Source organism: Setaria italica, chromosome II (genome assembly GCF_000263155.2).
Source record: "Setaria italica strain Yugu1 chromosome II, Setaria_italica_v2.0, whole genome shotgun sequence".
Taxonomy (NCBI): Eukaryota; Viridiplantae; Streptophyta; class Magnoliopsida; order Poales; family Poaceae; genus Setaria; species Setaria italica.
Genome location: NC_028451.1, coordinates 30,482,084 through 30,496,568, shown reverse-complemented (window position 1 = coordinate 30,496,568; position 14,485 = coordinate 30,482,084). Strand labels below are relative to the sequence as shown.

The following is a 14,485-nucleotide window of genomic DNA, read 5'->3' as shown; positions in this document are numbered from 1 at the left end:
AAAGTTTGAACTTTTAAGGTAGAGTTGTCCGCCTCACACGTCTTGAGAAGGTGGGAAACCCGTCAGTATCATCTCCTGGGTGTTCGACTTCTTGTTCAAGCTTGTGGCACCATCCGTTGATGATGGTACGAGCGTCGTGGCTAACATTGATCTTGTTGTGGAGGTATTCTGCCGGGCGTTTGGGTTCTAGGTTTGCCCCACGGTGGCCACGGCCTCCCAAGGGTCCTGACTGACTACCTTCAACTCCAGCTTGGCTTGGTTTGGCACCTCCAAGTTGATTTGGTCTGGACGAAGGGCCTCTATGGTTGCTACCATGCTGACTTCGCTAGGATGCGGTGCGTTGGATTGACTGTATTGGATTTTGCTGATCGAGTTGTTCATACGCGAGTTCCGCCAGTTCAGCCAACTGTCTAATGTACTTATTCTGCGGCATTGCGCGGGTGATGAGATCAATAGACGCAATGGTAGCGAGGGGAGTAAGATGGTGACGCGTTTGAACTGATTAAAAGGCGTTATCCAGGTTCATAATTGGTAGGTCCATTGCAAGACGGCGGTGTTGCTCTGCTCTTGCAGCGTTTCTTGCTCCTCATCAAGTTCTTTGAGCTTCGGTCTCTTCTTCGACAATGTTGACGGTAAGTTCATCCTGCGAGACATCATCCAAGTTACGCTCATGTCGCAGGTTTCTGTCCTGTTGCTCTTTTTCTTCGTCCTCTTATCCATTAATGACGGCGAAGAGATCTTGCTCTAAAGAGTGGCTTCCCGAGCTTGAAGTGATGACCTCCATGGTGCCGTCTTCCTCGTAGATGGGCGACAGAGGAGCTCCCTCCTGGTACAGGAGAGTGTCGAGGTAGGCAATGAGGCGCGAATCGTTATTTTTGGTAAAAGCGGGTGGCTTCATTTGGGCCAGTAGACGAATCTGCCTTGGGAAGTTGATGTGATTTCCAGGCCCTGCTGTGGACCTGATAAAGGAGCCTCCTCATCCGGATCCGAGTAGTAGTCGAGGTTCTCGATCGTATCCGTATCAGATTGTGATCTGGACAGGGCAGCCTGATAAATAGTGGTTGCATTGTGGAGTCCGAACGGGAATCAACTCGGGTGGTAGTCCGACTCACACGATGGCTTATGTGTCAGCTCGTGAAAGTCAATCTGACTGGCGGAAGAAGTTGAGTTGAACTCGGACTCGTCCCCCCAGCCTCTGATTAGGTTAGAAATTGAAAATTTGCCAAAACTCTCGACGAGATTCTCCAGAGCTTGGCGTTGGAGCTTCATGGTTTGCTGCTTCTTCTCCAGGGTTGACGCGATGTGGCGATGGAAATTTCCAACGCTGTCTACGATGCAAACCCAGGAGCCAAAGACGAACGTCGTGCCTGCTACGAACGAGATGACTGGCTTGATGATGACTTGTGCCATCGAGTTCGCCAGTGGATTCTCGACGAGGTCCCCTACCTGACGTGCCAGCTGTCGGTGTTTAGACCCGGCAACCTATCGAGGAGGGTGTGCCCGAAGTAGTGTTTTGGTTAGTGGGGCTCGTCAATATCAGGAACTCGAAGGTAAACGCAAACACACGATTTAGACATGTTCGGGCTGCTAGATTGCGTAATACCCTACGTCATGTGTATTGGTTGGATTGAATTGCTTTGGAGGGGGTCCCTGCCTCACTTTATATTGCCGGAGGTAGGGTTACAAGTCGGTTGGTTACAAGAATAATAGTCGGATACGACTAGACGAGTTCTACTTTTATTACAACAACTACTTTCTTAATTCTCGACTAGTTCCTGTCTTTCCATGTAGACTATGCCGTCCTGCGCCATGGTCTCCATGTCACATGCATCTCGGTGTCCAATCCCATATTTGAGACTGTCCAAACCTTCTGGTAGGCCCATAGATGTACGTACGATACGAGAGTAAAACTACAATTACACTTCAAAGCAAGAGCAAGAACACAAATACCCCTATGTATATATGCTAGCTGATTTGCTTTCAAATTCATATGGATCTTCCTCGAATTCGCGTGTAGGACAGACACAAACCCTCAACCGTATCCTTCGGTCTGATAGATAGATAACGTTGGCACATGTGAAAAAAAAAACGCATACAAGATCACAAGGGACCAAAGCAATGTAGTCAGCATGGAGGTAGCTACATGTTCGTATGTACACACACAACAAATGACTAACAGATGTGTATTCCATTCCAGCACGCAGTATATCGTCATCTCTGTCTTCAAACCGTCCATCAGGATGCATGTAGCCCTGCTGTGATAAGAAAGCAACTACCACTAGGCTATGGTTCGTCATCTATCCCAGACGCCGTCCTTTGAAAGCGGACTCTTGTACTTTGCTTAAAAAACACTGTCGACGCCAGTCGCTCTGTCAGCAAAACGAGCCCGTTTTGCACCATTTGATGGATTAGTCTGCATCACTGTGAGAACTTGAGTTCATAATGGTTGATTCAAATGTTAAACTTCAAGTGTTGATACAATATAATATTATTTATAAATGTGAATGCAATATTATATTAAATGTAATATTATAGATAAATACAACTTTATATATATTAATGTATTAGATCTAGTACATATAGACGTATTCGATCTAGTACACGTAGAGGGAAACAAATACGAAATACTAATATAGAATAAAGAAATAGAAAAGAAAATAAGAAAAGAAATAGAAAAGAAAAAAGACCTTTAGTACTGGTTATTTATACCGAGCGGTAGTAGTACCGTTTATTTAATCCGATACTAAAGATTCCCTTTAATACCGAAATAGCAATAGAGTTGCAGTACTGAAAAAGTTAGGAACCGGACCGGTAATGGATACGCTTCCCAGCAGTGTACTGCCCGCGGTCCCAAACTGGAAGCGACTGACACGCCTCGCACCAGCTAAAATTCGTCAGTGAAAAAATGTCCTCGACGCATGAATTTCGCATGAAAAAAACAGTTCGAATTTCAGCGAGCATATATAACAGAACTTCACTGTGTATTCTCAATCGGAGCAGGACAGATATAACCTTTTGTCAAGAGAATTTCAATACCAAGTTACCAACGCTTTCCGATGGACGTGCCAACGGCCGGGGATGTATAGCGAAAAGGACCCCGGCGCCCTGATGATCAGAGCCGTCGGCAGGCAAAGAGAGGAAGAGAGGCCATGTGTGAACCGGGGCGGCCACGGACGTGCCGGATTGTCAAGCAAGGCTGCGGCGCGGATGTGACGCCGTCCGTCTCACTGTGATGGAGAGCCTTCAATGCGGCGTCTCACTCGCGGGCTGACTTGTGTGCGTCACGGAGTCAATGGTGAATGCAACACCTCTTTTACTGCGGTCCACGTCCCGTCCGGTTAGCTGCGCCCGCGTGTTACCATTCCGATTCCGTTGTGGCTCTCAGCTCCTTTCTCTCATGTCTCTCACCCACAAGATTCAGAACAGGAATGGAGTTGGAGTAGTAGCATTTCTCCCGTTAATTTGGAACACAACCATTTTGAAAGGTATCCAGACTCCAGAGGCTAAGCAATCTCAATGTTCCATTTCCAAGTTTACAGTAGGGTGCAAGGGATCGATACGAACCGAGGCTTCGTTCGGGCGTGACAAGGAAGTCTCTGAATGACAAGGATGAGCAAGCGATCATCATCATCATCACTTTGTGGCAAGGTGATGGGAGCGCCATCGAAAGGGGTTTATGGAGATAGCGAAGCAACTTGGATTTGTTGGAGTTGGTGGGGGCTTGGCAGCGAGCCCCGGTCACTGACGCAGCGACGTAGCGGCGAATCACTTGTCATATGGCCCCCCAAACCAGCTCATACTTTGTTTGTCCGCAAGCAGAGGAGAAGGCAAGGACGATCGGAAACCTTTTTGCCATTTGCAATGTGGAGCAGATTGCACACCGATCTTCACGCTGTTACCAAACCAACGCTTTTTGTCACGGCTATACGTGTCAAGAAGCAGCGATAATCAGGGCCATGACTGCCTTTTCCCCCGTTCCGTTCGGGGAGATAGAACTGCTGAATCAACTGATCGGAAAAGGAACTGCGGGATGGAAGCGACAAGGTTGAAGGGCTACAACTTCAGTCTACTGCAACGAATCACCCTTGCTAGCACCAAAAACAAAATCATCTCTAAGCTGTTTGAAGCACAGGAGTTTCATAACTTCCGTGTCCCAGACAGGCCTTACCTACCATTGTGTCCAAAGCCATTATCATCACCGACAGAGTTTTATAGCTTGGGGTATCGGTTTCTCTTCGGATATACTCCCTCCGTCCCTTTTTATCTGTCATTCTCACTCCTCAAGAATTCAAACTTTTCACTCCTCGAAAATTCAAACGTAATCAACTTTAACCAAATATATATAAAAACTATTAATATTTATGTACAGAATTAGTATCACTAGTCCATCAACCCGTACTTCCACACGGGCAAATTTTTTTAAAAGTTATTGTATTTGAAAATTATTTAGAAATTAAACTCCTAGCTAATAATCAAAATTATTTACCTACTACTCTCTCATTTTTTTAATACTACAACATAATACTCATATAGATGTGTACTTATCTTTGTCCACATTACTACGCAACTATTATCTTGATCTAAATCTCATTTTTTAAATATTTGTCCGCTTGTAATAGATTTTAGTTAGTAATTACTCTGTAAAATTTTCATCCACATTTATAATTTTTAAATTTTCACTTTGCATCGCAGGTATGCACTTGAGTTTGTTTAATAGACCCTAACTTTGAGCTATAATTTAACATAGAAATCTATATTCTCATCGCTTCCCCTATATCTTTATAAATGGTTACGCACATTATGTGTATATACCTTAATTACTATATCATATACCAACAGTGTCAGAAATAAATGATTTAGAATCATATATTATTGTATATTTTTAATTAAGGTGATTTGGATTCAAATGTAGGATTACCGCATGTTATTACTTTTAATAATAGCATATGTGGGTAATATATATGCAAATTTAAGAGGTTACTTTAAATTATTTTTTAAGTATTAGTAGTGGATAATTTAGTTGTAAATTTAGAGAATTATTTTAAATATTGTTATAATGGTATAAGTGGGTAATTTTAATGAAGATTAGTGGTTACTTTAGTTTATTTTATATAATGGCATAGGTGGGTAATTTAGATATAGACTTAGGGGTTACTTTAAACTATTTTCATAATGGCATTGGTGTGTAATTTTTTAGAAAACATAATAGATCTAATGGCTATGATGATTTGAGTCTACGGATTGATAGCTAGATGTTTTGCTTTTTTGTGAGAATTTCTAAAATTCTTTTCTTTTTCTAGAGTGTCCACTTATGATCTAGGTGGCTTCACATGAAGGTTTCAAAAGGAATCTCCAATTAGTAATATTAAGATTAGATAGATCGTTGAATCTATTTTCATAGCAAATTTATTTAAAAATATAAATGTTGCTAATATTTTCTACAAATGCAGTTAAACTTACAAAAATTGACTACAACGCTTGACGCGGCGACAGATATTAAGGGACACCCGGAGTAATAACGGCTTTCGCAATGCTCTTTTCCTCATCGCAGCACTCATGTTCCCTAGGAGAAACGTTGCAACGTTGGTGGCTGAGTGCCGACCCTTCACCCGCCTGATTCTCTCCAAACACTCGCGAAACTGCAACGCTGCCATCTGGACCACGCAATCTTAAACAATGAAGCGCCATCACCACACGTATACGGCCTGTATCCTACCAGTCCGTTCAGGCAGATCAAGGGCCCTATCTCGCCGCATTTAATCGACCGGCCGGCGACGACGCGGCGGGTGCCCGACCCAGTCGCCGTGGACGCTCTAGAACCCCTAGCTGGTTCGTTACCCTCCAGCAAGGCCTGGGAGAAGAAAGTCCTCCGAACTGGGACGCTTCACTTGCCAGTTGCCACTTGGACTTCCCTTTCACTCCCTTGAATGCGTTTCCCTCTCGACCGCGCCAAGCTCGACGGCGGGGGGCACGTGGTACCGCGCTGCCCTGGGGCGCCGACGGCGACGGCCACCGCGGTAGCTTTCGCGGCTGGGCCACCATCGTCAGCGGCGGAACCCGACGAGGACGCACGGCGAGGTTGCGTGCTGGGGGCCGCCGCTAGCCCTGGCCCTGTGAGGCTTCAGTAAATGCGGCATTGATAGCCGCGGCACGGCCGGCCGCTGGAAATCATGTGCCAATTATTGATCAGAATCTGTATGTTGCTTTGGCACCTCGCAGTGTACTCTGGTGTACTGTGCCTGCTTCAAGCGGCACAGGAGCACCTCTTAGCCTCAAGGAATCGATGCCCCGGTGAAAGCTGAGCCCCTCACAGGTCGCTACTCACAGCAACAGCGCATCACCTAGGTGAAATGTACATGACGGATGGGAGAAGCGAAGACCAGCGTCTTCCTGGCCTTTGTACTTCGGCCATCAGTTACAAAGAACCAGGACCAGGGGCTTGAGACTTTGAGAGGAGCAGGACGAACTGTCGCGACCATGTGCAATGAATGGACGGCACCGGATCAAAGGGCCAGGCTCCGATGCAGATCAGACGGGTACCACGGCGTGCCTGATCGAAATCTGCAATTATTGATCAGGGCGGTATGCTTTACGCACCCCCGGCGATGCATGGGGATGGCTGCTTTGTCAAAAGCAGGCTTGAAACATTGGGAGTGTTGGTACCCGGGAAGTGAATAAGTGATGCTGCTTTATTGTTGCTAAAAGCTCCAGTACACCGTAGCAGGTTCATGAATTTACTCACAAAGTGTGGGGCTTGAATCTGGCTTCGGCGTAATTGCACGCACGCACATTCATCTTCTCGCTGCGAATGATTCCTGGAGGAAGCTGTAGAGCTCCTCCGCAACTGCCAAGGGGTACTCTTCCTGAGGCAGAAGAGCACCTGGAACCTCAACGAATTTGGTCACGCCTTTTGCGCCCTTGAGAGCCTCCATCTCAGCCTTGGACCTCTTGGGGGCGTTAAGTGTCGACACGATCAGAACATGTGTATCTCCGTCCAACTTGGCAAACAACTGGAGGAATTCTTCCCTTGACTGGACAGGATCAAGGAGGCCTGTCAGGAACGCGGCAGGGACATACCGTGCACCTTTCCTTTTGGTTAGCTCGTATCGGCTCTCAATGATGTCTGGTGTCACGTTCTCAGGGTTGGCATAGACATGGGACTTGTACTGAGACTGGATGGACTTCTCGTTGCTCACCAGAACGTTGTACATCATCCAGCCGATGGCTGGAGCCCTGAGTGTTCCTCGTAGAAGCCCATACCTGTTAAAAAAGAATTGGTATTCAGCAAAATCAAATGGAACCTTAAGCATTAATAGGCTCACATATCTGTAGCCAAGTGGGAAAGAGTATATCGCAGATTTTCAAGATCAATATGTTTCGTACCATTTATCACATGATTCAGGATGCTTCTTTAACTCTAGGAAACTCCATCACAAGTTTACCAATATATATCACATAAATAAGATTAATGGCACACTTTAATATAGTATATGTGAAAAATGAATGAACATAGGTGCTGGAAAGAAGAATTGGTAGATGGTGATTTCCTTAATCAGATCAAGCCATTGAACCAATTTGGAAAATGTAAGTGCCCACAAAAAAACCATGAAGTTGCCACTTTCTCTATGACACAGACAAATTTACTGCGCTGCAGCAATGAGGACTGCTCTTCATGGTTTGACAATCTGTATATGAATGGAAACTATATACACAGCAGTGTTGCATTACTGAACACAGAGTCAGAACATTCAATTGGACACTGTGGAATGAATGGCAATATGAGGTAGGCAAAGCAAACTTCAGTAGGTAGATAAAAAGCCAGGGTCCTTATAATGATTTTGAAAATATAATATTTCTCTTATAGTCCCTTTGCATATAATGAGTACCAGGGCCATAGTGTTGTTTCTTTTTTCTTTTCAGACTTCACAGCCTACAAGGTACAGCGTGTACTTCATGCCTAGCAGATCTATGTATGGCACAATATTACATAGTCATCTGTACAACAGGCATGAGACATATAAATCGAGAGTGTACTGTATAGGAAAAGAGAAGTAGGCCCAGAAAATGAAAAATGTAAATGATGTAAAGAAAACTATCCACAGTCATGTTCAAACAGATTATCAGAATTTCAGCTCTCTTAATAGGATAAGTGCTTCCACCCAAATGATAAAAATATAAGAAATGTCACAGGTCAAAAGCCCACAAGTTAGTCTTTCAAGGCATTCTCTGAAAACTATATTTAATAAAGTTAGTTCAAATACTCAGTTTAATACTTAACTTATGTTATTTATCACATGATCCAGGATATTGCTTTGACTCTAGCAAGCCTCCATCCCAAATTTTGTTCATCCGTTAGTTATACATATATATCGAGATAAGTTAGTTATACACATGAAAATGGATGCAAATTAGAGCTGGAAAGCAAAACTGATGACCTCCTTAATCAGATTAAGCCATGGAATCAATTTGGGAAATGATGTGTTTGCAAAACCATGCTAATGCCACTGTCTCTAAATAAAAAAACATAAGCTTCTTAAATGAGAACCAAGGATAAATTTTACTAAGGAACAAGTGGCAGTATGCCACTTGCAAAGCTAATTTCAATCAGTAGATGGAAAAGTCAGATTACTATAATGATTTCAAAAGAGACTTCTCTATTCCTGCTGCATATAATGACTGTCAAGATCATACAACAACGTCACGGTCTACAAGGTTGTCTGGTGCACCTTTTGTAGTGTATTTATTATGCATAGATAACTCTTAATAACAGTTGAAAAATAATTTCAGTAAAATCAATTTGAATCTTAAAGATTACGAAGCCAGGATCTGTAGCTAAGGGCTTGTTTGGATAGAAGAGTATTGGAACGGAATGAAGGCGATTGAGCCTAAAATGAACTAATTTTCTCTCCAATCCCTCCCATTCCACTTCCATCCACTAGTATCCAAACAAGGCCTAAGTGGGAAGATCAGTATTTGTTGTATCAGTTAACACATGATTCAGGAAACTGCTTCAACTCTAGCAAAATTTTGTCACAATATCAGCATAACTGAAATCAATGACACAGTTTGATATTGTAAACTTGAAAAATAGAATGAAAATGAGTGCTGTCAATGAGAATTGGTGGATGGCAATCTCCATTATCAGATTCAGCCATTGAACCAATTTGGACTATACAATACTGCCACTTCCTCTACTCAAGAACATACGTAGATTTATTGCACCCAGACATGAGGCCCAGCCCTTTATGGTTTGATAATCTTTATACCAATGAAATCATCTGTACATCTAGTAGCACGGCATTATTAAACAAAGAAAACAAATGCTAACCCAGTAAGAATATGTAATACAACTAGTGACAACATGGACACTGAAGAAAAAGTATTATGAGACGTGCATTTGTTCAAAAGTTAGGTGCAACCATGATAGTCCACATACATCAAGCAAAAATAATGTTCAGGAAACAGGTCAAGTAGATACGCTATAGGCATGAAGCATCAAGCATGTAAATAGAGGATGTATTGTATAGTAAAATAGGCACAGAAAATGCAAAACTAGCAACAAAGTTAAGTGTATATAAATATATAAGCATCATTTTAAGTTCTCTTAGCATGGAAAGTACTTCCACCTATTGTTGACAGTATAGAAGTATTAGACCACAAGTGGATCATTCTAGGCCTTCACTAAAAAGTATATATGTAATAAAGGAAGTTCACAAAATAAGTTGAGTACTTGTTTCGCATCATTTCACACATGAACCAGGGTATTTCTTTAACTCTAGGAAATCGCAAGTTTTTGTCAGTTAGTTAGTTATACATATGTATCAGCATAACTTAAATGAATGATAGTAACAAACATGAAAATGAAATAAAATAGTGCTGGAAAGGCATCTGTGACTCCTTAATCAGAATAAGACATGGAACCAATTTGGAAAATGATTCCACTTTCTCTACACAGCATAGAAAATTCCAAAGAGAACCAAAGGCCCAATCTTCATAATGGAGTCACACCACAAGGCAAACCAATTCAAACAAACCAAAATTCTCAATTGCCTCCCAGCCTTCTGACCTGCCATAATGGCGTGCCAAGTGATATATATGTAAAACCATTTGTATACATAGCACTAGCAGAACTACATTAACAATGGAAACAAGTGACTGTTCTTAGAATATGATAGCCAAGTAAGTACATGCAGCGCAGCTAGTGGAAATATCACAGAACAAGTGGCAACATGCCAAGTGCAAACAATTTCAGTCAGTAGATGGAAAGTTGAGATCATTATAATAATTTTGAGAAGAGCATTTCTCCTCTGTTCCTGCTGCATATAATGATTGCCAGGATCATACAACAACTTCAAGGTCGTCTGATACACTTTTTTGCAGTAGTGTATCTATGTATGCATCCATGACAGTTGACACATATAAACTAAAACAGATACCAAATATTGTGAGGAAAGGGGTAGAGAATATATTCTACAGGTACCAAGCATGCCAATAGAGCATGTACCGTATAGGCAAAGAAAGTCACAGGTTAAAGAGTCAAGAGGATCTTTCTAGGCTTTTCTCTGACAGATATAAGTAATATAAACAAAAGTTCGTATAATTAGTTTACTACCTTGTTTCCATATCAGAACCTCGGCCAAATACGATGGGAAGGGGTCCAGCCCAAGTAGGTGCAACAGCAGCAACGGCAGATGGTCTGATAAGGCCCTTACCAGCTGCACGGACTGCTATTGTTGCTGCATGACCACCTCCAACAATTACGAGCTCATCATCTGATCACAGAATAGACAGAACAGCCCCATTGTTAATTGAACCACGTAACTCAAGGTTGAGTTCAAAAGTATTAACTCAATGCTAGCAATTTCTTGATTGTGAACTATTGAAAATTCATAAACCATGCTGACAAGCATAGCATGCATGCCAATCAAAAAATAAGCAGAACTTGTTTCTTGACTCTGGCTTAGGGTCCATTCATAAATATATCATAAGTGATCATTTCTGGCTTGAAATGATGTTCCGCATAACACTTTAGGCTGTCTTTACGATGCACTGTTACTCTACTTAATGGCATATATTATTAGTGTTTCAGGATCCCCAGTAGATATCAGTTTACAGTTTTCATTAAGTTCTCATTAAGCAGCAAAGATCAATTTTTCAGGAAAAATCCTTTTGGGAGTATTTCATCTGACTACAGATGGTGTCCTTGGCCAAAGGTAATCTTGTTCAAACATAGTATTTTATTTTTGGTTATACCAAAGAACTGTCTGAACTCAACCAAATCATTTTCTGGTTGACGATGACAGTGAGCATATGTAGGTATGAAAGTAAGTTCCAATCTAAATATAGAAGAATGAAATGGAATATCAGTTAGCCAAGTATCCTCAACAAAACTAAAGTGTATTGATCAGGACTCAGGTATAAATTCCATTGAAAATGCTTGTGGTGCCAGACTACCAGTGCAAAGACAAAAAATCAGGTTTACCTGCATTTGCCACTGGACTATTTGGTGAATTCACAAGCTGCACCAGGAAATTCTCCATCACATCAGCATTATAGTTCAGTGATGGTCTATCTGAATAACCAAGTCCAGGCCAATCAACAATAGTAGCACGGTAGCCTAGTTCTCCTTTTCGCCCAACAATATCTTTGGCAACCACCCTCCATTCCTCCACTGTGCTAACATCTGAGATTGTAGGGATCATGAGGATGTTCTTCACATTCTCATAAGTGTCCTGCTCATGCTCCTCATAGTAAATATTTATCGGCTTATCCTCAAATCTCCACTCCCATTTCCCAGTCTGTAAGCGCATAAAAAATGTTATAGCACAGGCAGAACAAAATTGTTGATATATCTTTCAGCAAGACATCATTCTTCAAACTTTAATGTTGTATATTTTCTCCACGATGCTAAAATTTGATCCTAAGGATATTAACATTAATTTGATAACTAACCAGTACACAAGGTAAACAGTTCCACAGTTTCAAAAAGAAAAACTAAAAAGGTCTTTGCCTTGCAGGAAGCAATGTTCAAGGTTCAAGCCATTGGAGAACTTGTTATATAATAAAGAGAGACTCTAACAATTGGCACACACCATATACATTGTTTTATTGTTCAAGATCTGACTTTGCCCAGTTGTCAATAGGACTAAGTTCAAAGTAACAGCCCACATTGGACCGTGTTAAGTTTCCATGTTAATGTAACTTCCAAGCTGTCTGGTTAATTGTGTATGCACATGACTAGGCTTCATAGAATGATAGAAGATTAAGATAGTAGCATGTCTTAAATTTTCTAAGTTTATGGACTATTGAACTAGTAGTCAATGATCAAGTTGTTGGAAAACTTTGTAATTCAATCAATATTTCAGTTTTCCTCAAAGCGTGCACTAGAAAAAATGCAGTTTCATGATGACGTTGGGTTTCAGAAAAGCAAACATGGCAAAACTAAAATCCCATGAATGGGCAAGGAAAGGAGTCTGCAATTTGGGGAACACTGTACAGGCCATGCATATCATGGGACGAGAGGCAGGGTGCAACACGCCTGAAACCGAGTGGAGAGAAAGTGACGCAACTATCAGAAATGAACTGAGAGAAGAAAACAAGGAAAATGGGATGGCAAATTCGCCTGGTTTCCTATATCTTGCTTTTCTGTGCATATAGTCCAACCTATGTCTAAATCCCTGCCTCTTTGTGATAGTAGAAGCAGTAAACCAACAAATCAACAATCTCACTCTGTCAGAAATCATGTACATTTTATGCATAAACGCAGCTGTACATAGCAAGAAACTAAATTAGCATTCTGAAAATCATTTCACTAGCAGGCTAACAGGTAGGATGCACAGGCAAATATAGCAATAGCATACAACAATGGTTGTGAAAAATAAAGTAGCAAGATCAAGTAGACGTCAGGCCATTAAGTAGCAGTCTGAAACTAAATAATTAAAGGAGCACTAGTAGATAAGCGATGAAAAGAGAAAAAACAGTAGACAGGATTGAAAACACTGTCATTCTGAGAGAGAATGATAGGAAGGAGAGAGAGAAATAGAGATAAGGGTTACGGGGACATTGAAATGTTAGGATTCAAAAGGTTTCTAACATCTACTAAATGTCTAGGAAGAAGTATTGTTGTCCCTGACTCCCTGCCTAGAGGTAACAGATCTGTGAATGTGTAGCTCCTTTTGCCACAAGAACCAGAATCACCAAAAGTTCATAATGGGTAAGTAAAATGCTACATGCGTATGCCACCACTCTGAACCAAAGTCAAAATCATTGTCCCTAAATTTTGACAAGCGTGATAAATTGTGACAAGTGTGATGGTGACTGATGGTAAGAACTGGAGGCAGCAAAGCCTTATGTTTTTAGGTTTTCAGTCTACTGGACACAAACTTAGTGCTTAGCTCTTCTAAGGATAAAGGGGTATCTGACCATGATCATAAGAACTCCATCCCTCTTCACAACTGAAATTTCAAGTGCTTGCTACATGTACAATAGAACGGAAGACATTAAAACTATAGCTCAAACTAAGCTGAGTGGTGGTTGCACATGATGTATGTTGACACTAGTGTTTTAAACTCACTTGAATTTAAGAAGATCCTAAGTTCCATCAATGGTATGACGTATTCAATTTTCAGTATTTGCACTTGCATGACAGTTTCTTCAATATCGGCATGCATCTCCACATATTTCAGCAAATGAAAGCTATGCACACACTCGAAGATCACGGAATCTAGCAATCCTCCATCCAAATTGACCATCGCAGCTGCAGAGTCGCAGTCCCTACCCACTAGTACCCAACAACATGAGATCTAAAAGCCCATAGAAGCAGCTCGCGTTCCAACAGCGCTACGAGCCCGAGCTTATTCAGCGAATTTTCTGACCCCCACCAGCGATCTCAGTGAGCTCAATACGGCACGAAACCTGAACCGATACACAGTACATTGCTACTGAACGAGTAAAGGCCAGGCGATCGCACCTTGGAGGGCGGCGGGGCGGGCTTGGCCTTGGAGGCGGGAGGGGAGGCGACGGCGCGGACGGCGAGGTGCCTCGCCCGCCGGAGCGGGAGCGCGCGGCTGGACACCGCGACGGCGGGGGAGAGGAAGGCGACGGCGGCGGCCGGAGGCATGGCGGCAGCGGCGAGATTGGAGGGGCCCGGGGTTGGAGGCGGACGCGGGGTGGGACTTGGGAGTGGAGAGGAAGCAGCGACGTGTGCAGCCGTGGACTCGGGAACTCTGACGGTCTGTCTGACCGGTGAACTGTGGCTCTGTGCCTCCGTGGAGTGTGGAGCCTTCGCCGTCCCCGTGTACAGGGCTTTGGACTTGCATTCCGTTTCCGGTTTCCCAATATTATTCGAATTGTTTTCCCATTACGAATTTATTTATTCATTGTGCCCAAGTTAGGCTTAGAGAGGAGGTGATTCAAATTCAATGGGAAATTTGGATGTTTAACATTGTACTCTATTTTGAAAAATGTGTATTAATCTAACAACTGG

General features: G+C 42.4%; 1 protein-coding gene across 1 annotated transcript; it reads right to left on the bottom strand.

Moving 5' to 3' along the window:
* Window positions 1-6,671: 6,671 nt before the first annotated feature.
* Window positions 6,672-14,265, bottom strand: LOC101777373. The gene is made up of 4 exons (XM_004956754.3): window positions 13,970-14,265; window positions 11,483-11,798; window positions 10,613-10,772; window positions 6,672-7,260 (listed from the first exon to the last, which is right to left on the bottom strand). The coding sequence occupies exons 1-4, from the start codon at window positions 14,117-14,119 to the stop codon at window positions 6,792-6,794; spliced, it is 1,095 nt and encodes a 364-aa protein (XP_004956811.1). The 5' UTR covers window positions 14,120-14,265; the 3' UTR covers window positions 6,672-6,791.
* Between the last annotated feature and the right edge of the window lie 220 nt (window positions 14,266-14,485).